This window comes from Dermacentor andersoni, chromosome 10, assembly GCF_023375885.2.
Source record: "Dermacentor andersoni chromosome 10, qqDerAnde1_hic_scaffold, whole genome shotgun sequence".
Classification (NCBI taxonomy): Eukaryota; Metazoa; Arthropoda; class Arachnida; order Ixodida; family Ixodidae; genus Dermacentor; species Dermacentor andersoni.
In genome coordinates this window covers 116,369,928-116,397,664 of record NC_092823.1, presented here as the reverse complement: position 1 = coordinate 116,397,664, position 27,737 = coordinate 116,369,928, and the positions used below count along the sequence as shown (strand labels likewise).

The following is a 27,737-nucleotide window of genomic DNA, read 5'->3' as shown; positions in this document are numbered from 1 at the left end:
TTTACACAAGATAGAACACTTTATTGTAAGACATGGCGACTTCCTCCCTTGTGTTCCTTTAATAGTTTACAGTTTGCGATAACACTGGAAGCTCCAAGACACCAAAGAAATGAGAGAGGGAAAGGGGGAGGGAGCTGTGACACAGTGGAGGTGCTCGTCGGCAAAAAAGTGAAATGAAGAATATGAACACGTGACCGCCTGGTTGTTTTCTCGCTGCCTTTTCCAACTTGTCCAAAGCAAGTCCGGCAACGAGACTGTTGCTGGCCTGACCCATCCACCAATGGAAGGTCGAGGCAAAAACACAAAGGGCGGGGCCTGAAGGGGGGGGGCGATGACCATGTGAAGACAACTAGGGGCGTAAGTGGGGTAATGTGTGCGGGATCTTATGTACAAGTAATGGCCGTTTCTTGCTGCGCAGTGACGCAGGCGCGCGCGCGGTCAATGCGTCGGGTAGTACGAACTTGCTGGGTAGGCGTTCCACGCTTGCTGGTAGTTGTAGGCCTGCAAAAGGAAAGACACCAAAGCCGTGAGGTGTTGCGGGTGTCACATCAGATTGACACTGCATGCGAAGTGTCTTGTGTTCCGCGAAGAATGTTTTTTTTTATTTATTTATACGACACTGCAGGCCCAAATAGGGACCCAAGCAGGAGGGGCAGAATACATAAGTATTTACATATATGCATGTATACATATACATACACACACGAAAAGGAAATACAAAAGCAATGCAACATATGTATATATCAGAAGAAAAAAATGAAAGCAACGACTAAATGTGATAAGAGAAGGCGCACCGAAGGAATACAACTTGACACGCATTAGAGCAGTATCGCACGCATATATATGAGCACTTGCAACCACTATCGCGAGGGAAAAAAACAACAACAACAACTAGCAGAAGTTGAACGAGCGACCATTGCAAAATTCTGAAAATAGATGTTGCGACATTTCGCTTGCAAGGATCTTTCGATTTCGGTTTGCAAGGATTGCAGTTAAAGCGTACAATCCCAAGCAGAGTTCTTTAAACCCTTTGAAGGACAGTGCAACATATCAGTCCCACTTTTCACGGTAACCTCACCGTGATGTAGCGATGACATACAAGCAAGCAGCCTCTACGTAATGGACACAGATATAACAAAGAAAATCTAAAAGGTTTCTCATTTATATTGGCATGTAACTAGTATAGCCTGATAAAGAAACGTAGACATGACAAAGAAATTTCTACATCAGATGTGACTATTATAATGAGGAGCAACTGTATAACGACTAAGATCAAATGTTTTTGTATGGCTATGTTACTGAACATCAGCTAAACTTGACTAAAACTTAAACACTTCAACTTAAAAATTGAATATTTACACTGTTTACTTTTTCATTATGTTTTCCTGCTCCGTTCTCCCTTTTGCAAGCTGCCCTGTAGTCAAGTATCTTTTGTGCTGTTTCTTTGTCACACTAGAGTACAGACGTAGGGAAAGGCCATGCCCATTTTCTGAAGCAAGTTCAGTGAAAACACTTTTAAGACTTTTGCGACAGATATTACCCTTTTCGTTTTGGTGACGTCAGGCATTGCAATTTGCCATCCCCGCTACTACCAAAAATCACATATCCATTTATTAGCCCCAAAAACACTACAGCACTTAAAGGTGGGCAACGAAGACCTGTCTCACTTGATGCGAAATGGCCTAGGTGATCAGTGGCAGAGAAGTGCTCCCCCCCCCCCCCCCCCTTCTCCCTTGCAGGATGTTTTCCCAGCTTTCAGGTTTGACTTCTAGTGAACAATACCTGATCAAGAATGCACTCGCAATGCTTTAGACACAGCACCATCTTCTCATGTCCGTCAAAGCATAAAAGCATGGATTGTATCTTGTTTAGATTGTACCTTTTAGAACCCCCTATCAAGCCGTTGGCCGTTTTCTTCTTTGTATAAGCTACGTGTAAACTATGTTTTCAGTTTTCCTTTATGTCTTGATCTTTAACTAAAACAATGTGTCACTTAAAAAGAAAGAGTGCTGTGATATTGTGACGTCCTTCACAGCTGCTGCCATTGTTCACAAAGGGGGCGGAGGATCCCTCAAGCCGTCATTTGAACGGCTTTTCCCTCCGCCTCCTGTTACACTGTAGTGACGAAGCAAATAAATCAATCAAATCAATCAAATAAAATAAAAAATAAAGCCATTACTGGACATAATCTTATTTGCTGTTTTCTAGCACTTACCGACTTGCCGTATCTTTTTTCCGCATACAACTCGCACCCCCAATTACAACCGCCCAAGAAAAAAGAAAGCATGTATAACTTGCGGACGTAACTGCCATACAACGCTCGTATCTTTGCAAAAACAATTTCCATTAGCAGATGCATGATTCGTCAACGTCACATCTTCAGCTAGCGGCTTTCTTCCCCCCTCGGTATGCTGATAATCTTAAGCTCCTGCTGCACTGTAAAAGACTGCTGTTGGGTGCAGTTGATCATGATCAGAGTTCTATTACGGGAGCACTATCACTATCGCCACATACACTCCGCCAACCACTAAACACAAAATAGCAACCGAAAAGGAGGAGAATGAGCGACCATAACAGAGAAAAGGGAGGTAGGGAGGTTCAATACACAGGGGTGGGGAGAGGGTGGGGTTTCCTTGGAGGTAACAAAAGATGCGGCGGAGAACCTAGCCTCGAGGTGTGGCTTCACGGCAGCTCAGTGCATGCTGCTGTGAAGCCACACCTCAAGGTGAAATTCGCACATAACCCGCACCCCTACTTCACTGTTAAATGTTTCGAATTTTGGTGCGAGTTATATGTGCGAAAATATAGTACCTCTTGCCGTTTGTCATACAGCACTGAACATTGTGTTGTAACACTGTGCACGATATATATCAAAGTTACGTAATGTTGCACTGTAAATATTCACCGTCTTATTTCATGCACCCTACACTGCAGCAATTACAATATTACAATGACTGTAAATTGAATGGGAGTTTGACGCTCCTCAAGTGAATATATTCACTTTAATTATTGAGCCCTCACCTTACCCGATGTTTTGCACATGGAACAAAGCTCGATTTTATTTTGACTATTATTATAAAGAGACAAGTTGTGCAAATACCTGTGGGTAGCCGGCCCACTGCTGTGCATAGTTGTACTGGGCCGTGGCATCGGCTGCTGCTGCGCTTGACGTGGCTGCGGCTATCGCTTGCGCTGCGGATGCGGCCGCTGCGTCGGCTCCGTTCAGCTCCGCCGTCTTCGGCTTCTTCTCTGGCGTCTCCTGGGGCTCTCTGGCAAGACAAATAAGCCAAGGCTTCGTTTACGACGCTGCCTTAGGCATGTTTACCAATCCTTCCAAAGTAAAGCAACTTCCTTAAAACTTTCTGGTTCAGTGATTCACGTAGGAACTCCTTACAACAAATATCCAACATGCAGAAGAACGAACAGCATAGCTAATGTCAGAAACTCAGAGTCTATTTGGTGCCAGAAATAAACATCAAGAATCTGTGTGACACCTTCAGAGCATCCTGCCTTAGGCATATTGCTTGCCTTGGGTGGCACAAAAACTGTCGTCAATATTTTGTGGCCACACTCCGTAGCACCATGACGGCGAATTAAGCAGTTCGAAGAACCATACACTGCCTCCAGTGCCAATTAATGGGAAAAGCCCTTGATATGTTGCCATTCTCATTCAGATGCACGAAATTTACATTTATTACTTCAGTGACAAATTCAATCCCAGAAAAGAAGGCTGGGGAAAAAAAAAAGAATTTTAATGGAGTACAGTCATACATGTATATAACCTCGATTAGATGAAATCCACAATGTAACTAACTATTTTAACTTGCCAATCTTAGTTCCACTGAAAACTACTTATTTATGCTCGTAATATGACAAAGTAATTTAACACAGTTTCGATTTAACAAAGTTTTCGGCCATTTCAAGCATGTACTTGGGCCTATACAGGCAGGTTAATTTAGCAAAAACCTGTCTGCCAACGTAGCGGTTACTTGCGCACATACTTCCGCATTGAAAGTTGTAGTAGATGTTCCATTCCGCTCCACACTGGGCAGTGTCGCTTTGACCACTCATGAACGCAAAAAACCAACGAAGGCACTAACACCGGGAAAAGGCAAGGTTACAAAATCGCAGCCCTACTGCCTTGCACCGGCAGGGTTAGCAGCAAAAAGGTGCTCCTTCTGTCTTCTGCAGTGTCAACTGAATAACCTCTCTTTTCCAACATCACAATATGCTATAACGGATGTATTTCCATGTCGGATGCAACTTCAATACAATGACGTTCAACTGCATATTGAATGCGAAAATTCGGGGACATGTAATCAACCTTCAGCAGCTAGACACACTGCAGACAACTAGCAGCATCATGCAATTTCAGGCACCTCCTCGCTGGCTTAGGTCAGTCTCATGCAACATGGTTGCGGCATCCTTGTGGCGTGCAAGGATGCCGCAAGTAACCAAAAAGGTTTTTGCACGTAGGGCCATTTGCAAGTAAAAATAAGAAAAAGAGATAGTGAGCGGCTGCACATCGTGTCCCCACTGCGTGAATGAAAAGTGCCAACTCACTCCGCTGGCCTCTTTTTCTGTGCCAGCTCCTGCGCCTTGGCCAGCTTGGAGTACTCGTCAAAGGCTTCTTGAACCCTAGAGACAAGAAACAAAAAAGGGCTATTTAATAAATGTTGAGCGCCAACACCCAGAGTCAGCCACCACACCTTTCATTTACCGTAGCTCCGGATGCATGTAACCTGTAACCACCCCCCAAGCTAACAACCCTCACAAAAGGTATTAAAATGTCTATGCATGGTGGGTGTGCCAACCTAATGTCGGCAAGAATGAAAAAACAACAGCGGGCTTCACAAGAACGGCAACCACTGTATATTGATGGGCATCATTCCTGATAACCATGAGTCATTTCGCACGAATAATTATTGAGCCAATTAACTTACCAAATCAACGAGGCAGCAATGCAAAAGTTGTGGAAGATGTCAAGAAATTATCAATAACAGCGTTATATACAACCTATGTGTTGCGCGGTTCTTTATCCCAATAAGAAAAAAAAGGGGGGGGGAAGCCCACAAAATATAAAAATAACGAGATCAATTGCAGAGCTCTCAAATGTAAACTTTGTCAACTGCAGGCCTACATTATCGCACTGGAAAGGCGTGACCATGCTCTTTCCTGAACATGCCAGCAGCTGTTTTTGGTCTTTATCAAATGCAAAGTCCTGGCTTCAAACATGCATAATATGCATATTGCACTAAATGATGAGATTTACGTTGGAGACCACTGCTCTCGCTGGCATGCTGTCACGTAATACCATTAAAATGTTACAGGTTATTTTTTTTTGTCGTAAAAAAAGAAAGGACCTCGCAAGATCTAGGTGGCAAACGATGGCATTTCTCATTATCCTCTACAAATTTTGCATAGACAACTTTTGGTTATGGTTGTTATGTGCACTCCCGATGTACTTGGTGTTGTGCCAAGAACAAGTCGGAACTCTTCGCTTTAGTTCACTTTAGGTAAGGGTTTTAGATTCATTTTACAAGCCGCTTTGTAATGAGCTCACTGTTAGCTACGAACATACAATTGGTACAGGTGTCCTAATGATAATTAAATAGCTAGTTAACAAATCTTAGTTAATCAGGCTGCTAAATGGTCCAAAAAGTTTTATTTTGTCCGTCCTTGTTGCGAATCTTATCCTGCAAAAAGTATCATTGTGTCTCGAATGAACATTTAAAAATTGTTGGTGACAGTCGCCGCTGAAACACACAATATTAAACACTATCGTTACACAGTACCTGACATAAGGGCTCCAGATGCATTCAAGGCAACTGTGTCATAATCCTGCCAGGCAATATCATGCTAATGGCACATCACATTGCAAGAGATCAGCACCCAAGAGCAACCTACTTGGTCACGTCACTGCCGAAGTCCTCAAGGAACTCTAGCTTTCTCTGGAGGAAGACAAGCTTGTCGGGGGCCGGCAACTGGGAGTTGCCGATGGCCAGGTCGAAGGCCTCCAACACCAGGGCCTCGTCGGGCGGGCACTGCTGGTATCCCAGGTCGGCCAGTTGCATGTAGAGTCGCGTGTTCGTCTGCCGTTCCAGTGCGTCGACACAGATGGAGACGGCACGACCACCGGGGCAGGAAGCAGGCCAAGAAAGGCGGCAGAACACCGAACCATCAACGGCCGCCGAGATGTAGCACCACCACAGCATTAGACGGGTTGGTCCAACGCCGGCGAAACACCGGTTTATCAGTGGCCATGCGGAGGTGGTGCCGCAGCGGAGGCAAATAGGAAGGGGAGGGGAAAGAGGGGACGGGAGAGAGAGAGAACCAAGCGCGAGCAGTTAGACAAGCGACGACGACGCCTGCTGCACGAGAGCGCCGAGTGGCGTTCGATTTCGTTTTTTTACTCACTCCTCTGCCCCCAGCTTCCGCTTCACACCCCCAGAGTTGGTCGCAGCTGTGGTTGCAGAAGGCGTGTGAGCGCGCGTGTTGTATTGTGGGGCAGAGGGGAGAGAAAAGCACCACCCTACCTGTGAAAAGCCTAGCACTAGTACTCCCGAATCGGTGGCCATCCACCCCTCCCTAGGGCGGGGGCATGCAACATTGTGCCTTCAAGTTTCCAGGTCTAACGAGGCTAAGCAGCAACAACAACTCTAGTGGTCTGCAGGATGCATAACAACACATGGCTAGCTCTAGCACAAGGTGTTATCCTCATTCTTTTTTTTCCAACCCCAGGCCTTTCTTTTCACTCTCCAAGGCCTATGCAGAAAAAAAAAAAAAGCAAGCACCACTTCTCCTTAGCCATCACAAGCCCAGGCACACCTAGCACTGTTAACCTCTCTAGGGTGTCGGGGACTGCTTTCCGTGCCACTTTTCATTAGACCCTACAGGGCAATCAAGCCTCTTTTCTATTTTTCTTCTTGAAGATTTCTCATCAGACAGGTTGCTACTGCTCAACACAGTCAACAGGGCTCAAAATTGTAACGCCAGTTGCAGGGTTGACGAGGGAAGGCGGTCTTCGATGACTGAAACCACTGTGGTTGCGGACAAAGAAAGAATAAAGGAAGGAAAAAAAAAAGCAGAACTGTTGTCAGCATCTTCCCGAGCGAGAAAAACCGACGCCAACCGACTCACCGGCTCCCGGTCAAGGGCCTCCTTCAGCACTTCTTTGGCGTTTTCCAACTTGTTCTGAACCTGGTGGAAGACAAAAATGAAGGAGAGTTGGTTATAAACCAACGCCGCAAGCTGTGAAGGTTTCGAGAAACAGCCTTTCCACTGTAAATCTTGGGCCCATACGCTGCCACGCGCAGGCCAGACGTGCGCTCTGCCCCCTATAACGATCCACGCGTGTCAGACAATTCAGTCCCAATTTCGACACCTTGCGGAAATGTTGCAGGAAAACGGTGCAGGTAAACCTGCTGTACTTTCCAAGCTCAACGAAATTTATATTGCCAGGAAGATGCGAGAAACGGTAAACTGTAAGCGTACCAACGTGTAATTATCTCCAAAACGTGGGGTGTCGAGAATATAGGTGCTAATTTCAGCGGCAACAGGCCGAAGTCGAAGGGCTGCACAACAACGTCTGGAATGCCCGAGCAGTCATGAAGGCCCAACCTAGAGCACTTGAGTTACCTGAAGTCACGACATAGACGGAGATCGCACCAAGTGTCTCTTTTCTGTCTCCAACACAGCGAGGGCCCTTCACACATTGACAACCCCATATCAGCAAGAAAAAAAAAATGGACTGTCGTCCCAAAGTCCAAGACAAAGAGCCATGCAAATCTGCAACCCCTGCTGCATCGGGGCAGCCCTCGACTCACCTTGCACAGGAAGCGGGCCAGCTTGCCGGCAAAGTGGCTCTTGAGCGAAGCGGTCTCCGCCTGCGAGATGCACTTGCGGTACAGCTCCTCCACCTTCTCGGGGCAGCCCCTCCGCCGCTCGACATTGATCCGGCGGAGCGTCGGCTCCAGGAGGTCGGGGATGCGCGACTCCATCTCCGCCAGGATGGCCGATGCCTCCTCGAAGCGGCCTGAAAAAGCGTATCCCGATTCAGCTCGTCCCCCTTCCTCTGACGATTGCAGACTATGCTCTGCTTCATATTTAGCAGGCAAGGCTGCAGAAGCCGACATGTAAGTAGAGCGGTCATAGAAGCCTCACTCCGCGTGTTTTGCAGTCCGGTTGCCATTGATCCGCGAGGCTTTCTAAGGAATACAGTAGACTTTCGTTAATGCAGCTTTGCTTAATTCAATTTTTCGCTTAATTCCATCCCAGCTGAAGGTCCTGGCTGGTGCCGATGCCTTTCTGTGGGCCCAAACATTCCTTAATTGGATCCTAAAGTTGACCTTCACTGGTAATTTGAACTTGACCAGTCGGCATGCATGTGCTTGACCTCTTTAGTGGCAGCATGTGTCTCCGCAGAGCTTCTGTGACAGTGAATGCAGTGAATCGCACATCATTTCCCATTGAGAAGCCTATTTTCGGCGTGCCCTACGAAAATTTTCTAGCGATGATTGTAGCTCACAACGTCCGATTACGGTATTTACCCAATCCGAACATGCGCATGCTTTTCCTTTTTTTTTTTCAGGATAGTTGGGCCGAAAATTGCCTGCATAGTGCCCATCAGACGAGATACCAAAACTGACTTCGCCACATTTGTATACTTTACTGCATAACACGGATGTATTGCGGCGAAGCTGACTAAAAATTGAGGCGAAGCTGGCTTTAGGGAAACCGGCCGCCATTGTGCACTTGGGGGCAAACGTTATACATTTCTACTTTGTTTCGGAGCTCTAATGCCAACTAAAATTTTCTAGCGATGACCGTAGCTCACAACGTCTGATTGCGGTATTTACCCAATCCGAACATGCGCATTCTTTTCCTTCTTTCTTTTCTTTTTTTCAGGATAGTTGGGCCAAAAATTGCCTGCATGGCGCCCATCGGACGAGATGCCAAAACTGACTTCGCCACATTTGTATACTTTACTGCACAACACAGATGTATTGCGGCGAACCGGACTAAAAACTGAGGCGAAGCTGGCTTTAGAGAAACCGGCCGCCACTGTGCACTCGGGGCAAACATTTCATTTCTACTTTGTCTCGCAGCTCTAATGCCATTTCTACGTTAGGTTTATACTTTGGCCACACAGAACCAGGGAGCACATTTGATTTCGGGGCATATTAGAATCAGTCAAATATTGCCAAATGAATCAGCGGTATGTTTTGCGTTTTTCCTGCATGTTTAAATCGACCTGCCAGATAATTCTATCAGTTTCCTCAGTCCCGTCAGGTTTGAATTAACCGAAGTCGTCTGCGACTACTTTACGACAAACTAAGCGTTATTTGTGCACCTGTGTTGATATTTGATGCGCTACCTTTCAGCTGCGACTGTGAGCAGCGAGAGAAGTTAGTCTCTGGCCTTTGTAGCTTTGCCTGTTATGTATGAAATGTGGCAGCTGCAAGCATGCATAAACGCTGTTGTGGACACACCTCCAGAGCTAACGGGTGCGAGGTCCGTTTCTGTAATGCCAGTAGTGGCAATGCAGGCAGACAAACCAGCAGACCAAGACCGATTCGTGGATTTGCCCTCCCAAAACTAACACAATGGAGGTACGAAGGATGCCGTACTGGACGGCTCTGGATTACTTTGAGCACCTAGGGTGTCTTACACAGTGTGCCCAATTCTCACAAGTAAGCGTGCATTTTGCATTTTAACCCCTTCATTTCTGGCAAAACTAAATGCCCATGAACTTGTGAAGAGCACACTCTTCGCGGACCAACGGAGACCAAGTCGGCTGCTGCAATGGTAACGGCGGTACAGCTGGCGTCAAAAACTTGAGTGTGGCAAATGAGGCCAAGCGCCAATCATTACCCAAGCCTGAAAAACGCAGATCGGATTTCAGGTTTGGTACCTGTTCTAGCGTATGCAACCAACTGTGCTGTTACAGTTGTTACCAGTTGGGAAACTGGACCAAAATTTCGTTTTTCTTAATTTTTTTTCCAGAACTCGCATTCCGCAATCCTCTAATGCCAACTGTACATCTTGACGGGGTTACTTAGGTTTTCATTCCCATGTATCGTAGCCTTTGCTCAGGCAAACGATTAGGCAGAAGGCGCAACTTCTTCTAAATGGCATGATTCCAGCGTCAATTTACATGGGAAGCTGCAGTTACGTCAAATAATGCTCAGTCACTTCTTGCAACGCTGGCAATTGTGGTGGTGCAGGTGGGCAGGATGCACCAATAAATAATCATTCATTCAACTCAGCGAATCAACTCTAAAGGATCTTTTTGATTCTGGCATGGACCGACAGCGCACGAAACCACAAATTTCTTGTGGTCGCGAGCTCACTGCTGCCACGGCACTTTCGAAGCGTAAAGCCCATTCTTACCATGCTTCTCCTCGTAGGTAGCCCAAGCTAGGCTGATGCTTGGCTTGCGCACCAGATGCGTTGTGCAAGCTCGCCGGAAGACATCGTTCACCTTCTCCGGCTCTGCTGTGTCCAGGTACTTTATGTACTGCAACCGACAAGAACGACCAACAGATGAATGGGTTTTCTTGGCGCAAAGGCGAGTCTTGGCCCTCAGAGTGCCAGGCATGGTAACAATGAGCTGACAGTGCTGTGCGAAGTGTGAATGAAACGTGGAGGTAAAGAGGCCTAAAAGAACTTTTTCAACCAACCGTCGAAATTCATTTCCTCCGGCTTATCCGATAATTGAGGCGTTTTTCGCAGCCCCGTCTGTGTCCAAAAATATCAGTTAGCGACTGTATTAGGTTTCCGAACGTGAACTGAAGAGCCAAAGAGAGGCAACGGACTTTCTTTTGATGCGGACTGCTCGCCACTGACAAGCAGCCAGAGCACAAGGCTTCTCTTCGACTAAGCAACCCGGCATGCCTGCCGGGTCAACGCGCTGCTGCATCATATTTTTTTCTTTTCTTTCCTCCATTTCTTGCTTGCTTGTTCGTTCTGCGTCTCCTCCTCCACAGCGCCCTTGTCACTCTCCCCGCAGCCAGCTCGCTGTCACACTTGTCTGCCAGATTTTCTGGCAACCACATTATGGAGTTTTAGCATGTCAGGTATTCGGGTAAACGCAAGCAGACTGGGTGTTTTACTACGTGTATGGAGGCGCGAACGTGAACAGTCTGCAGCCACTTGGTGGTGCGGGGCTCAACCAGACAAACACAGAGCTAAAACTGCATTAACTACTATTTCTACTTCGCAACTGATGTATAATACACATGGTTACTGCAATATTAACCGTTTCTCCGGCTGAGCTCCGCCACCATGTGGCTGCACCATGCGGGTAGACCACATTTGCACCTCCGCTCATTCGGTAAAATGCTGAGTCCACAGCGTTTACCAAAATACCGGACATGCTAAAACTCTCTATTATAACTGGTATTTCGCCTCGCATGCCTGCACTATAAGCAGTATGGATATAAACCGAGTTCTATGGTATGATAGAAGGAGTCACAGAAGTGTATTATATCCGGTCCTGCACTAAAAGTGGTTAAATTATAAGTGATCTGAGCTACCGTATTTATTGAACCTAGGCCGGCCCCAATTCTAAGCCAGCCCCCGAATGCCTCAAGCTAGAAAACATTTTAAGAACTTACCTCGAATGTAGGCCGAATAAAGAAGTGAGAACAGCATTCAGAAAATAAAAACAGCGTTTGTTTAATATGAACATGCCATGCTCACTTTACGTTATCGCATTATCATTGAGCTTGCGGCTGTGCACGCGCAGACTGTGTGGCACGGCTCGCACGCATCGAAACGCGGCATGATCTCTGAACAGCTCCTCTGTTATAGCGCTCTCATTTTTCTTATCACTGTCATGCCCTCGTAGCGGCACACGCAAAAAACGCCCCCCATTACCCCTCGACCGACGAACGTTTTTCTCACCGATGCCGAAGTCCTGGCCGGCTCGAACGTTTCACGATGCCTCTACGGCTAGCACAACTTTTTGTTTGAAAGGGGTACAATAGTGGCATTGCCTGTTCGGTGCCACGACCATAATTCTACGCTATGGGCCACACCGTATGCCGATACGACACAGGTCAGAACAGCGACGTCGCTCGTGTACTTCAGTTGGCTACTGGCGTGGCTGATAGCAGCTGCGTTACTGACATTTCTAGATAGCCCTAGCTATGCACCCAATTTATGATTTTCAATTACAAACTGGCGAGTTTTTTAAAATCCTCGAATCTAAGCCGACCCTAGTGTTTGGTATACGATTTCAAAAAAAAAAGGGGGGGGGGGGGGGGGGGTGTTAACTCGGCAGTGTTATGCTACAATTAGAATACCGACTTTTCTTAACCTCACATCGCAGATTTCCAGTGCTGATTTCGTAATTATAACCCGAGCACACCGTGAACCACTGCTGTAGCTTACTGGTTATGGCGTTGCACTGCTCAGCTTGACCTCGCTAGTTCGACACCAGCCGCAGCAGCCACATTTAGAGGAAAAAGCAAAACAGAAAACCCGGGAGGTCAAAATTACTGCAGAGACCCCCACCACTATGGTGTGCCTCAATTTCAAATCATAGTTTCGGGATGTAAAACCCCGGAATTTTTTTTTTACACTGATAAAGACTATGAAAGATGAAAAACAAAAAAAAAGGTGGAAAAGACAAATTCTTGATGAGCAAAACACTTGTTCTCCGATAGAAAAATAAATTTTTTAACAAAATAAAGAGCCGCCGCTAACCTTCATCCACATGTCTTCATAGAGGGCGCAGGCGATGAGGCACCGCTCGTAGAGTATCACAGTCCGCGGGTGGTTGCCATTCTGGGTCTCGAAGTCGAGGTACTCGCGCCAGTTCTTGAGCTGCAGCCGCTCAAGGGGCTTCACATGGAAGTAAGGCCGCTTGATCTGCATGAGAAGAGATTGAGGAAACACCAATGAATTGTTAATAAAATAACTGAAAGGCAGCTAACTTTTTTTACCCTGCCTGTATACGTTTGTCAATAGCCTTCAGATTCAGAATTTTTACAAGTTCATACAGGTTGCCCTGCGGCACATACGCATATGGCCGGCTTTTGTCAATTCGACCTTAACAGGATTGGCGAAATTGATCAAGTTGCAGAACATCGTTGATATGTTTCCGTTAGGTATGTTTTCCCTGCGCCGACATCCGCAATCGAGAACACAAAAAATGACCCAATAGTGTTACGCTAATTTTTTGCCGGTTCATGTGTTCCTGGAAAACATTTTTCAGCACGAACGTTCAGTACATTGCCAAATTGCAATCGTATGATACGTTTTCCAGCCGCTAGATGCCATGTAAAGGAAATGCGCGAGGCACGTCCAATGGAGAACAGTGTATAGTTGCCCACTGCGGCAGCTTCACCGCAATACTCGCCCGCCCGTCTCGCATGAAAACGCAGGCGTGCACTCAGTTTTTCATTTCGGTACCAGCAAATCTCCGGGGTCGTCGCACGGGGCATTCACAGCTATCGCCGCCAATCTTATTGTGATAAGCAACTTCACCAATCTGTTTTACAGCGCGCGGTGCCGTCGGAAACGTAGCACACATTTTTAATAGGTGTCAACCGCAACATGCTGCCGTTCCCGACTGCAGACTGCGATCGTATACGTCTTCTGGCTGCTAGATCCCACATGAACAAGGCAAAAGGCGCACGTGATAGAGAACAGCATATAGCCACCCGTCTTGCGTGAAAACGATGGTTCGCACAGTTTCTTATTCCGGTACCAGCAAACCTCTGCCCCGGTCGACGCAGGCCGCATTCACGGCTATCGCCGTTAAACATATTGTGATTAGCGTCTTCACCTATCTGCTTTACAGTGCGTGGTGCTTAGTGCCATTGCTAGCATACTGCACGCTTTTAGTAGGCGATAATCCAAATGCACCGCCATTACCTGCGGCAGGCGGCGCGATGTGGCCATCATGTTTCACTTTGGTTTCCCATCGCCCTCTTAAAACACCATGCAATAAGAAAAAAAAACCGCATCTTGGGCCGCCAGAGCACTACAAGCTTGACGTGCGTCCATGTCTCGTGCCGCAAAAATATGCACGTTTCGCATTACACAGATGTCAACAATAGCTGAGTCTGTCAAATTTTTTTTAGTTACTGCGGACCGTATGTTTCCCTGGTTAGTATGTTTTTTCTCATGTTTTTTTTTTTAAACGTATGAACGACGTTCTACTGTATCTGGGCTTAACTTTAAAAAGGAGAGAGACAAATGAACATACAAATGTACTGCTGCTTTATTTGGCAGTACTCACCCATTTCTTGAGCATCTGCGAATCTTAACGCACACCTCAGTTTTCATAACTAGAATATGTGAAAATACTGCGTACCCCAATCTAAAGCAAATCCAATTTCATAATGAGACAAAAAGTAGCGTGCTTCCGATTTTCACAATAAGAAAAGGAGATTTTTTTAAATCCAACAGAATTTACCTTCACAAACTTAACAGGCATCATCATCACTATCAGAAAGCTCTTATCACCATCACTGGACAGCAATATGCCCGTGGGGTTCATATTTTTTTGACATAGGCCCTTTCACTGCTTGCAAACATTGGCCCTGGATGGCTTCCAGTTTTACCTATTGAAATAACCCGCTAAATTTAGCGGGCAAAAAACGTCAGGGGCGAGTAGCAGGAGTGAGGTAAAACAGAAGCCCGCTGATTTTAAACTCTTTGCCTCTGTACATAGTCACAATATAACAAATTTGCCGCAAGTTATGCGAAAAATTGTAAATATTAGTCTTAAGGCAATGTGCTCCTCTCTTTTATCCAAAAACACAAAGAGGCTTCCCATTCATTGAAATAACTTAAGAACACGCTTTTTGTTTTCACATAATAGACCAATAAACCACGCAAACGGATGTTTCTTTTGGTCACATGATCGCTGCTGTTATCATATGGGCGAAATTGTCTATGCTGACTTCTTGAACAACTGCGCAAATATCTCGAATGTGATGGTGGTCCTTGCCTAGGCTATCTGCATCACCATTTTCTTCAACATGGAAGAATGAAAACAAGTGATGCAGTTCTGTTGTCGCCAGCTTAGCATGTTAACTAACACCTTCAGCACAAGCTATGACATGGTTTTTGATTACTGCAGAAAAATGTATTAAGGGGGGATGAGGGGATCGGAACTAACTTTTTCATTTTTTATCTTAGAGTGATGAAATTTGGCATACAGGTTCGAAATAGCATCAAACAGACAGCTGCAAAGTTTCACAATCATATCTTCAGTAGTTTTTATTTTATCATTATTTATATATTGCTCACATGTTGCTTGCTCGTGGAAAGCCTAGCGTGACAGCAAAATGGGTTATGGGTCTGTAAATGTTTTTAATAGTTACTAAGAAGTATAGTCTAAGTCAAGATTCTCTTAATTTCTTTTTAAATTTCTCTGCTCTTCTTCTAAACGATATAGTATGCACCTTCTCTTTATGTTTAGAATGTATCATGCTCCAATTATTGTGTAATAAAAAAATGGTGAGCCTAAATGGTAAATCTGAGACTGTCTTGACATAAGGCACACTTCACCAATTGCAGCAAAACAAACAGGATTAAAATCCGTGCTCCCATTGCCGTGCTATGCTTTCCACGAGCGAGGTGATAAGCTCAAAACAAACTTTTGAGAAAACAAGCCTCAAAGTTCCATACTGGCACACACTGTCTAGAATGCTCCTGCATTGTAGAATTTGGTGTCCTTGGCAGCAGGTGACTTCTTAGCCCTCTGTCCTTTCAGGAGATGGACTTTGTGTGCCTTCTTCATTCGCTGGGAGTCTTTCTCGACAGCCCGCTGAAGAGAGAGGGCACCAGGGCGCAGGCCCAATGTTGTGCACAGGTCTGAATAAGCTTTCAGACTGCCCGAGTTGTACTTTGAAATTGCCTCGTGCACTGCTGTTTCCACAGCAAACAGTGAGGCATGCTGGTCTTTTGATACTAGTGACCATATCACTGAATGGAGACTCTCAGCCGCGTTTTGAGTTTTGCCTCCTCTGCACCGGGCCAGCAACTGAGGGTCTGAGAGGCGCTGGTACACAGGCAGGAGTGCTTCAGCAACTTTAGCTGAAAGCTTGTACTTGTGAGCTGGTGCTGGCTGCCCTTCTGCCTCAGCTGACCGGTGGTTGCACCAGCTAAGGGGGCCAGGGGGACACAGCTCATGATGGGGCTCATCATCTGTTGATGTGATGTGGTAGTACGTTGCCATTACTGCCCTTTGCATTTCCTCGACTTCCGAGTGGTTCCGCAGAGCAAGGCCATAGTAGTTTGTCAGTTTTTTGATGAGCTGCTGTGTCAGGCCCCCCTTTCCACCTAGTGGCTCTCCTTTCTTTGCCTTGGCCACCAAAGAGCGAAGTGCAGCCCCCATTCGTTTTTTAACATGATTTATGCAGTCCTCTTTAGATAGCTGCACAAAACCATAAACTTCTTCATCACATAGAGTGCGAAACATGCGGCTGTCCCCGTCACAAACTATGTTTGTGTAACGTAGATCATTTCTGCTCAAGGAGCGCCTGAAGAGCTGTAGTGCAGCCTCAACCTCCATTCTTCCAGAATTCACATCAGTGTTTTTCTGGCACTGGTGTTGCTGCTTCCATTCAGCATAGTTGGGGTCACTTTCTGCTGGCTGTCGGCTGCACCCAAGGCAGAAGTTGGACAGAACTATGCAGTCCAACACAAGCCCTGTATGGAAATCAATTATACAGCCTACGCCGGTATGGGAGCTGTGGCCGCGTGTCAACCATGTGCCATCATACACTACTGTAATGTTCTTTGAAAATGTTGTCTCCATTTCAGTGTACACCTTTTTCACTGCCTCTACAGCATCTGTGAAGATGTTGTGTGCAGCTGCCGCTGCGGCAGGCTTGAAAGTCTTTTTGAGGTGCCCATCATATGTTTTGTGGTGTAACCCACGATGCGAGACATTCATGGTGGCCCAGAAGTCATTAAGAGCAGTTGGTCCTTTCCCAATGCTCTTTATTGCTTGCATAGCTCTGATGTTGACCTCGAAAGCTCTAGAGCCGCTCTTCCTTTGTGAGGACCACTCAGACTGTAGGGTACTACCACAGGAAATGCATGAAAGTACCATCTTCACAGCTAGTCCCAGTTCAGTCTCGCGGTGCACTGCTAGGCCGGGCTGCTGACAAGTTGGGCAAAGCGGGGAACCAATCAGCGAGTTCAAAGCAGCAACTTGAACAAGCATAAACTCCTCTTCTGGAGGTGCGGGAATGGCATTTTCCTGTGAGCCAGTCAGCCCGAACTTGCGCTCCGTTGCTGAAACCGCGCGAAGCGATTCGCGAACTCTCGACGCTTGCAGTTCTGCAGTTTCTGCGGACACAAATCGTGTTTCCAGGTGAGCTTGAATAGTGCGACGTTCACTGGGCGAACAGTCAACACTGCGATGAGCGGCAAGGTCGGCCGCCGGCGCATCCGCGGCAGCGAGCGTGCGCCCGCGTTGCAGCTCCGTCGAAGCGCCGGAACTCGTCGATGGCATGGGACTGCCTTCACTGGCGGTTGTTGGCTGCGGAGACATCTCGGCGTTGAACGACACACCGCGGAAGCGCGTCTCCGATGCTCTGCAGTCGGGCGGCGATGACCGCTGCAAGCTCACTCCGTAATCTGTGCTGGACGAACTTGCGACGGGACGCTCGCGTACGGCGAGACTCACTGGCATGTCGATCGTCACCGGTGAAGTAACACTGCGCCCGCGCTTCGACGGCAAAAGATCATGGTTCGTCTCACTATCGCTGGCTGGTGCTCGACTCGGCGCAAGATCCCGCAGCACGTTGGGCGAGAGATCGCACAGCACGTTGGGCGCGTACTCCGCCGATTCTGAACGGACGCTCGGCTCGGCCGAACCACCTGCTGACAATCGCCGCTTCTTCCTTGCTGTGACGGGCTTGCGTTTCCGCTTCCCGTAGGCATGCTTCGTCCGGTACTTCTTTTCGAACGTGCGCGGATCCATTGCACGTGGCCGACGTCCTCGAAACACAAGAGAAGGAAAGTCCAGAAAGGCTTCCCAGCAGCGGACAAAAGCAGATGCTCCTTGCGCTCCTTGCCTCGGCCGCCATTATGGCGCGGCGTCGACCAATGAGGAGGCGCCTTACAACGAGCCGCGGCGCAGAGCCAATCGGGGCGCGGCAGCCATTGGCTGCTCCGTGCTGCCACTCTCCTGTTTTTCTTTTTTTGTGCGCTTGCTGGCTGGCAGGGAAGGAAGGGAAGGGCTGGGACAAAGAGTCAAAGAGTCGGGCTTTCCAACGATACCAAAATGGCGGCGCTCCGTGGCGGGAAAGCCGAGCAGTCGCGCGTTGAACTTCGCGGCTTTTTCGCGATTTCGGGCGGATTTGTGGACGCCGGCACCGACAAATATATTTATTTTAAGTGCTTAGAGTTTGTTTTTCGGTGAAATATTTCAGTACAAGATAGAAATGCTGTAGATTCTGAAAAGCGTACTTTTCAAAAATCGATTTTTTTCGCGAAAATCGCGATCTGATCCCCGCTTCCCCCCTTAAAGCCAATCTGATCTCTGTTAGCATCAAACTCTTGCAAGGGTCCTAGTTAAATTATAAAAACAGCAAGCTCACTCCTTCTTCGAAGGCCCACCGTCGACCAACTTCTGCCTCGTTCGCCTTGAACAGTTCTCGCCGTTTCTCGACCACCTTGTCCCGGATGTACTTAGCCTCATTGTCGTTCTTCTGCAAAACAAAAAACCATTTCACGTGCGTTGAGACAGGTGTGTGAGGTATGCACAAAAGCACATACATGTGTTGTTTCCATGAAACTTCAGTATACTCATGCCAGTATTGGTGCTACAAGTCCTACATAGGCCCTACATTGGTGCTACCCCACCCTAGGATGAAAACACCAAAGTAGGATCATCACGAACGTCGAATCTAGAGCCAGAATTAATTCCTCCTATTTGTTCTTGCCAAAGGCAGGAACAAGCAACCTGGGCTAGCACTGGCTTGAGATTGGCTTGAGGCTGGTGCTACTCGTGTCTTAGCTTGATTCCAGTACACTCACGCCAGTGTTACTTAGTGTATTAATCCATTTTCAAATCACAGGCCCAAGCTGAAGAGGGAAGAGCCATACACCAGCACTAAGTTGGACAAATGCTGGCACTAAGCTGGACAATTTCTAGAATTAACATCGGCAAATATAAAGCAAAAGAAATGGCCAGTGAATGTACCAGGGCCAATTCTCAGCACCCACCAGTGCTTTGGTGTCTTCCTTCGTGGCATCCTCAACACCCGGGGGCGGAGCGTCGTCCACGCCCGGCGGAGGGGCATCCCCGTCGTCCTCATCAATCTCCATCTGCGCGGTGCCCGCCTCGTCGCCGGACTGGCCAGGCGGCCCCACAGGCGTGGCTTTGCGCATGGACTCCATGTACTGCTGTCTCAGCTGCAGGAACTCATCCGTGGACAGTATGTCCTTGGGCAAGTGTGTTTTCACATGCTCCTGGAACCTGCGCAGTGGCATCATTGTCAGAAAAGCATTTCATGGGCTATCACAGTCTGCATGGGCAGCTCCACATCAAGCCACCATTGTTGCCAAGGCGGGCCCGAATGATTACAGTGAGAGCCAGCACACCCTCACACAACTGAACGCCCTAAGTGTTTCAGTAGACAAGCGAGTGTAACACTCAGTGTCAACAATGTTAATACGAGCACCATCTCGATGCCATGACTACATGCTGATGAAGATGAACACTTTGCTGTGCCAAGCAATGCCAACAATCTCTCTCTCTAAGGTGCCAGAGCTGCCTGCGTAATGTGCGTTCTGCGACACGTCCCCAGAAGATGCTTCATTCACAGAGTTCTGTCAACGCCCTTATAAATGACGCAAGCAACAGACATGTTTCGATGCTTCACAGCAAGTCTTCAATATATTGTGATGTGCCAACATACAGCGAAATAAACATTGGCAACAGACTGTCCCATCTTGGTGACTTGTTGCTCTGCCATTTCTCAAGTGACACATTGACAGTGAATATAACAACTGCCTGTGAGAATGTGATCACACATAACTCATTAAACTTTGTAGTATTCTGTACAAGTGTTATTTGTTTATATGCTCATCGCAGTCTACATCACGGCCCTCTGTGTGTTTGTGACTTTGTTTACAAACTCATTGTGGTGCGACTTGCATTTGCCTTTTATATGTTCGTGGGCGTATAGGACTTTATGCTGTGGATTTTTGGCCCTATGATGTGGTTTCTTTTCTTACTACATATACTTTTTATACTGTTGTTTCCGCTATGCGAAAAAGAGTAGTTGTCACCATTATAAGGCGACTACATCTCTCTTTTATTTTCATTAAGAAAAACTAGCTCGTGCAACTCCACGACCAGCTCCGCAGAACTTATAGAAGAAGCCAGCGAGCACAGCAGGAAGAATGCTAAGCAATCATGGCCTCATTTGAATGGGAACTGCAGCATGCAGGACCGCTTAAAATATACCAAACTATTTTGATCAGACCATGGTGGGACATCGGAAACGTGTTCAACCTATTTAAAAGTTTACATTAAAGAAGGTGCATGACCCCCATTAGCCTCCTTTTGAACTTCTAATGACCGTCAAGTTCACCAATGTGGATGACAACACGGCCTATTATCCCAAACAAGCTCAAGGGCTATGACATGTGCCTAGCAGAGAGCTCCGAATTTTGACCCCCAAGGGTTCGCCATGGAAAAGACATATGAAGAGACAGACAGACAGTGCAAGAAAAGCGCCAACTCTGCACATGGGACAGGACAAACAGAAGGAAGCAACGAAATGTTTTGACTAATTTGTTGATAGAGCTCTGCCAGTTCCTTCTGTTTGTAACTCTCGAGTGCCCAGCTAGACTGCGAAGCTGCTCACTTTTCGAAGTGGTGTCCGTAGAGCTGGGTGGGCACCTGGAGTACTCGCTCGTAGATGGCGGTGACCTCCTTGAGGTTCTTGTTCTCCAGCTCCCACGTGACAAACATGTCCCAGAGACGGTCTGAACGGAAGTCCTGGCCCGACGACTCGATGGCACGCTCGAACAGGCTGCGGATGGGGGCGTAAACGTAGCCCACGTCTCACACATACGGCAACAAACTTCACACTGACAATGGCAGCCCTGCGCACACTAGTCACGACTCCGTGTTTCATAAAAACATTTTGCATTCCAGTAGGCCTACATTAGAGCATCTTTGCACACATGACCCATGCCAAAACGTCCTAGAAGTTCAATTGTTAAGCAAAACTGAACTTGACTTCATACCTAGCTTCGTGGCAATGGCCCTCCGCAATACCACGAAGCCACACCTGAAACGCGAATTCATAGAATTTTGATGCCTGTTATATGCACAAAATTATGGTACTCACAGCCGTGCTAAAATTACTCATTCTGGTGCTGCCTCTCAGCTCTGCTCTCAAACATAATTCACGTCCTCCTATGTTCCTTCCCAAGCACACCTCAGAATTATTTTAAAAGATCCTGTCACTTCGAGTGGCACACACATGAAATATGTGTGCAATAATGTGGGTTCGTACAGTAACGTCAGCATGGTCATGCAAGATGCAATAAATGGCCAGATCTCGTCACTGCTCACTTTTTAACCTTGGTGTAGTAGTTTTCTTCATCCTTGAAGTGCGACTTGACAAAGTTGATGTAGTGAATCCACAGGTCGACACTCAGTGGGATGGCGGCAACTCCTCGTTCGAACGTCTGGAAAGGGTGCAACGGTGACGCAGGTCAAGCTTACCAAAGTCGCACAGTCCATCGCAGAGCATAAATTCGCCAACCACGCAATTTCTGCAGTACCTACCCAGAAGTGTCTAATTGTAGCCACTTACGTGAAGAACAGAACACAAATCTGTTGCGCATATATCTCATGTTAGACACAAATGTGTGAGAAGCGATTCTCTCGCCAAGACCAGTACAAGTACTGAACAGCGGCCTGCAACGAGGACGCAACACGAAAATGTGGCCAGCTGGCCAAGATTTGACATGCGACAGTGAAACGCGTCCCCACCTCTTCAGCTTTTTCGATGGAGCATAGCTTCTTCTCCATGTCGGCGTACTTCTTCCAGTAGCCATAGCAGTAGGGGTAGTAGGAGAAGAACTTGTCAAAGGCCTCCCGCGCCGCTGCCAGGTTGTTCTGCAGCAGATGGAGGCAACACAGGGTTCACTAGGTTGTTTTATAAAAGCATGTGTAGTTGTGACCATTTGCGCAAAGGCAGCAAGGAGGCTACGACCCGCTACACTGATGCTCTCTGGGAAGCTGGTCATTAAGCTCTCCGCATGGCTAATTCCGTAGCTGCGGAAGTAAAAGCACTCCTGCAGCAGCAGCAATCCCTTCTGTTCCAAAACAGGAACTTTGTCTTAAAAGAGTAGCAAGTCATTAGTAACATGCTACAACTGAGAAGCTCTTAGAGGAGCATTTCACAAGGGAACAGCATGGTATATCACTGTGCTGCCTTCTCACAGAAACAAGTCGGTTTTTCTGCAGCAGCATTTATTAAGCCTAACAGTGCTGAATCAAAAATTCAGCTTAAGTGACAAATCATTCCTAATGTGCTGCAACAACTGCTAGAAAAAAACTCAAAGCACCTATTTAGCAAGAATGGAGTTTTTGTTAGACCTGATGGCACTAAGAAAAAAAGTGATAAATCTCTAATTTGCCATGGTGCCACCTGGTAGACAGAAACCAAAGCACTTTCATGGCCTCACAGCATCAAAACAGCCAAGTTGTTTCAAAAACAGAGAAATCTCATTGTAACTGCCTTTTACCATTTACTTTTCTCATGTAAAGAAGAGCGAGTAGCAAGTGTTGGGTACTACCATGTTGTCACAGTGGCTACACAAGACACGGAAAGCCCAAAAACACAAATTCATGTGAGCACGTACATATGGATGCTTCCTCCTTGTATTATTAGTTGTGTGCCTTGGGACCATTATTTTACAGGACAGGCAAGTGTTCTTCACAAACTATTCCGACACCGTTCACTATTGAATGGTTACAGCTCAAGAAAAACGCACTTCATACTGTCCAGGCTGGGCTAACAAACAACTATGCTATCGACTGGCACACTGTCTCTCCCAAACAGGTCAGCCAAGTGGCAATGCAAACCTCCCCATCACCAACACAGCTCTGGAGTATACTTGAATAATTTGTAGCACACACACACACACACACACCTTAGAAACTAGATGGGCATTCCCTATGTGTCCGCTTTCTTTACTATCTCCACCGCGTGTCCCAAGCTGCAGGAAAGTTGCAGCACTACAACACATCGTGCAGAGCTGTGGTGGCACTACAGCAGCTGCTGAAAGTGGTCCAAAACACTGAAGGAGCTGTGCTTTCAACCAGACTTGCGAACAGCAAAGCCAAAATGTGCATTTTCATGCAGGTTTGCTAGTTCGAACTTGCTAGACTGGCATCCCAAAGGTATCGGGGAACGGCACAGCTTCTCCTTGCATTGGCAGACGAAAATAATACCAGCAGACATAGAAATGAATCCCCAAGAGTGGTAGTTCATGGCACAGCTCCTCTTTCAGTCAGCAGACGACATACTCTTTCGGAATGCAGAATGCTTCGGGGTGCACTAGTGAGAACTCACCTCCTGCTCCACGTACTGCAGCAAGTAAGTCCACCCGGTGAAGTCCGCCGGGTTGTTCCGCACCACCTGCCAGTACTTCTCCAGCTCCGCAGACTCCTTACCTTCTTTCTTGGTGTCACCGGCGCCACCTATGTGCATCCACCCGTAACAGCCGCAGGAGGGGGAGGGGGAGAAGAAGAAAGGGCAAAAAGACGAGACACGCAAAGGGTCAGTGCACTTGCACCTATGAACCTGTCCACCCATGAAAGAAATGAGATACAGACGAGAGAGGAAGGCATCGGCTTTTAAAGAGGTGGTTATTACCTTGGGGCAACCCTTTAGCTTACAAGAGTAGTAAGAGCGGCCTCCTCCCCAAGGAGAGGGCGGGCGTCATCATCATTCCACTGTGGCAATGTCCCGTCTCGACGTGACGTCTACATGTTGCGACCAAGAGAGAGCGTGTGTGTCTACAGGTGGGTCCGCGGGACACAGCACAACGCAAAGAGGTCAGAATAAAACAAAGAGAGATGCACATCAATGGCGGCTTCCTCCGCATGTCGGCAAAAATACAGCCAGCATTTTGCCTTTTTTTTTTTTTTTTTTCGGTGGGACTTAGAAGGCGCACCTGTCAGCCGTCGCTGCCTTGCGGGCCGCTGGGGCACACCCCTGCCGGCCGAGGGGGGCGGCAGAAGGCATGTGCACGTTTTGCCAGAAACGCAAAAACAATCGAACGCCCCCAAACAGAGGGTTGGGGGAGTGGGCCGGTGGCCATTTTCTCACCGAGCCAAGTCACTGAAAAGCGATCGGAGGGGGAGTGACTGGGGGGATCTGGGGAGCGAAACGGGGGGCCCCGGTAGTGGCACACCGCTTCGTCCTGCTCACCTTTGGCGTCAACCGACGCGGAGCTTGTGCTGTCGCTTCCATTTTTGCTTGTGTGCATCGTGCTCTACTTGGCGTGTACTGGAAAAAATATAAAAATTAATTTAAAAAAACGAGCAAACATTGCATGAGAGTTAGTGCTAGCTAATGATAGGCCTAACGGTGGGAGACTTGAAGACGGCAATAAATATTTTGCGCTGACAGCGTTCAGCTGATATTTTGGCTGAAGACGAATAGCACTGTGCGAGTCATGTAACGCACAGAACAAATCAATTTTGGCCTGTTCGAACAATGGCTGACCAGGGAACAGAAACGCAGTCGGGGTGGCAGAGTAGTAGTAACAAAGCTAAAAAATATTTCTGTCAGGAAATGGCTGCAGTGAGTTAGCTAACACAGGAGCTTCGTAAGTGGAGATCCATGTGAAAAGCTTTTATTCATGCCAAGGTTGACGACTGGGCGTGTTGGTATAGCGTATTAGAGGTTGGATTGCACAACATTTTGACGAGACACACAGAAGCGCTCTGTGGTGTGTGTCTCTTCTGTGTGTCTCGTCAAAATGTTGCGCAATCCAACCTCTAATATGCTTTTATTCAGCAGTGGACTTAGAGGTCTGCTGCAAAAAAAAATTAGCTTCAGCTGAATTGGTTAGAGAATTAGTAATGTACTGTTGGAGCAGCCTTAGCAAAGCTGCAAGGCTGGCAATGTCTAATTTTCGTCAGAAGATATGACGCAAATCCCAGCACATCGCCTCAGATTTTCAGTATGCTGCCTAATCTCAGCCCAACGTGAGCGTTTTTTTCTTCCAGTGTCAGTATCAAAAGCATCCCTTTCTGCTAGCTTTTCATGAAGCACCCACTCATACTTGAGAGGCAATGTTTTGAACAGGAAAAATGGCAAACAACAACAATGGAACCCATGCTGGTGAAAATGGTGCTTGCTGTGCCATGTTTGCTCCCTACATTTCCTGTCCTTGTGTTTCCATGCCAAGTTTTTATGTGAGAAGTGTATTACCACCTACCCTGAGCTTCTCTTTTCATGCTTACGCACTGATAACAAAGACGCGCAGAATCCAAGGCAATCTTGGGTTCTTGTATTTGCGTTGACCCAACACCCGAAAATTGAAAACTACCGTGGGCCCCCAAACCGTCTTGCGTCGCCTTCGTAACTTTGCTTGGCTTAAAGCAGCGTACTTAATTCATAGTGCTAACACAGTCATTACGTTCACGTTTTATTGTTTGCCCTTTTTGCTCGAAAATGCTTTCTGTTCGTTCTCACTTATAAGAAAAACTATTCTTTTTTGCTTTCAAGCACCTTTTTATTTTCCACACTGCGGCATCCCAAGTGCTTTACCCAATTCTCAAACTCTGCTGCTCCTCTAAACCGAAGAATAGGCTGCCCAACGCTGCTTGGGGACCCACAGTCTTGGGTCCCCAATTCTAAAACTCTATTGCCCACGCAAAAAGAAAGAAAGCAAACCTCAATATTCAAAGCTATCTGCATGATTGCTTTGAATCTTCAGCTTAGAATATATTGGCTTGTTCACCATGAATACATATCACTAGAAAAAAATTAAGCGCATGTTACGCAGTCACTCGAAGTCCACATCATCATTTGGGTACACACCAGCACAGAGAGGGAATCATGTTTAAACTTCCAAATGAACCTCACTGCTGACAAATAAATGTAAGTAAAGTCAGCTTGTCGTAGCATTTTTGCAGCAACACAATGTATGAAAATGCTTCCTGAACGTACCACTTTTCTGGGGAAGAAATAGCTGGGCAGAGGGGTAGGTTATCGATATTGCGTGAGGTGAAAGATACAAAATGCTAAACTGGAAATTGCTGTAACATTTATCACATGTTCTTGCTAACTGAAAAGAAACTGCAATGAACGAACACTCGACTGGTGTCTGGAAGTATTTGTACCATACGAATACCATCCGACGACAATGTGCGCTCAAGTTAGCAAGGTGGGTACAAGTCTGTTATTAAATGACAACGCATGCGACACATTTACCAGAATACTGTTCCGAGATATTATCGCACACATAGTTAAAGTCAGGAGAGCATAGGGTCAATGCAAAGCAGGGCCACGTTTCAACGACCATCACGGCCTAAATTGCTTAGCAGCACTCGTGAACATAGGCCTGTCAAAAGTACTAGACACTGAAATTAAGCATGAAAAGCTGTAAATTAGCGTTTAGGACTAATACACAGCGGAGCAAGCTGAATGAGATCAAAGTGCTACCACAAACTTTTTTTTTTTATGGTACGCTAATGACAGACGTCTGAGGCACGGCCTCTTCCGTGTCTACATTTCGCAAATACGTACCGCTCAAGCCAAGGAGGCGAAGCTAGTCTTCTAAACATTAACTGTTTCCACCGATCCAAACAACATGTCAAGATTACCGCGTTGAGCGGACAGATACGCAGGTAGTCAACATATGACAGACTCTCTCGCAGTTCCGATATGGCGACGGGACGTAAAAATGCATGCACTGTCCCGGCTTATGAAACATTTAAAAGTTAAAATGACCCAAGCGTTAGGCATTCCTATGCTGGGCATTCCTTTTTAAGCCACCAAACACCCGCGTTACAATACCTTCTCTTATCTGACTGCCGAAGCCGTCCGCGCTTATGAAAAAAAAAAAAAAAAAGGCTTCTAACATTTCAATGACCACGGTTACACCGAAGATCATCATTCACTCGATAAGCTATATGAAAGTTGAGCGCGAAACAAGTAGGGTTCTAGCCAAAAGTACAATCACGTATTTTATTTTGTCAAGAAAAACATAATCAAGAAGCCACTTAATTCACACGAGAGGTATATAGAAGCAAAGGTAGACCGATACAACGAGTAATGCTGAAGCGTAAATACAGCTTGGAATGTAAATTCGGAATGTCTAACGTACGTTTGAGGCCAGACAACCAGGTAACGTTCAGGAGGCGAGGGCGGATTAACCTCGATTACTTTGATGTGAGGATGCCTTCTCGGACGATGCGGAAGCAGCCGCTGTAGCGAAACAGCGCGGAAGTTCAGCCGTCCCCGCTCCCAAAGCCGTCGTATGCGGTCGTGTTGAAGTTTATTCGTAGGGCGAGAATTCCCTGGTGCAGGAATAATGTGCCGCTTACCCAGATTAAATCCGGTCGAGCCAATAAACCGCCACAAAGATCACAGTTTTGTATCACAAAAACGTTCAACTAACGCTGCTCACGCCTCCTCTATTTTGACGGGCAAAAGGCGAAACACGTCGCGCACGCAAGCCATTCAAAACGTGAGAGGGCACAAACCGAAACAAGTTGA

The 27,737-nt window shown here is 46.9% G+C and overlaps 1 protein-coding gene across 7 annotated transcripts; it reads right to left on the bottom strand.

Moving 5' to 3' along the window:
* On the bottom strand, positions 1–27,656 carry Prp39 (pre-mRNA processing factor 39). 7 transcript variants are annotated; one of them, XM_050192281.2, is made up of 16 exons: positions 27,566–27,656; positions 24,438–24,515; positions 23,577–23,704; positions 21,989–22,114; positions 21,566–21,681; positions 20,850–21,017; positions 19,201–19,453; positions 18,573–18,683; positions 12,712–12,876; positions 10,393–10,519; positions 7,827–8,035; positions 7,141–7,200; positions 5,908–6,092; positions 4,564–4,638; positions 3,101–3,269; positions 1–501 (listed from the first exon to the last, which is right to left on the bottom strand). In XM_050192281.2, the coding sequence occupies exons 2-16, from the start codon at positions 24,493–24,495 to the stop codon at positions 439–441; spliced, it is 2,013 nt and encodes a 670-aa protein (XP_050048238.1). In that variant the 5' UTR covers positions 24,496–24,515; positions 27,566–27,656; the 3' UTR covers positions 1–438. The 7 variants fall into 7 exon arrangements, with proteins under 7 accessions (XP_050048238.1, XP_054933819.1, XP_054933820.1 ...); XM_055077844.1 differs by adding an exon at positions 27,346–27,446 and having other exon boundaries at positions 23,577–24,515; positions 27,566–27,651; XM_055077845.2 differs by having other exon boundaries at positions 27,346–27,634.
* Between the last annotated feature and the right edge of the window lie 81 nt (positions 27,657–27,737).

Excerpts from the sequence above, each read along its gene's own strand:
- Prp39 (XM_055077844.1), bottom strand. The coding sequence starts at position 23,819 with ATGGGTGGACAGGTTCATAGGTGCAAGTGCACTGACCCTTTGCGTGTC. Across the intron at positions 21,682-21,988 it reads CCATCGAAAAAGCTGAAGAG|ACGTTCGAACGAGGAGTTGC; the intron begins GTGGGGACGCGT and ends CACCCTTTCCAG. Across the intron at positions 12,877-18,572 it reads GGTGGGCCTTCGAAGAAGGA|ATCAAGCGGCCTTACTTCCA; the intron begins GTGAGCTTGCTG and ends CTTCTCATGCAG.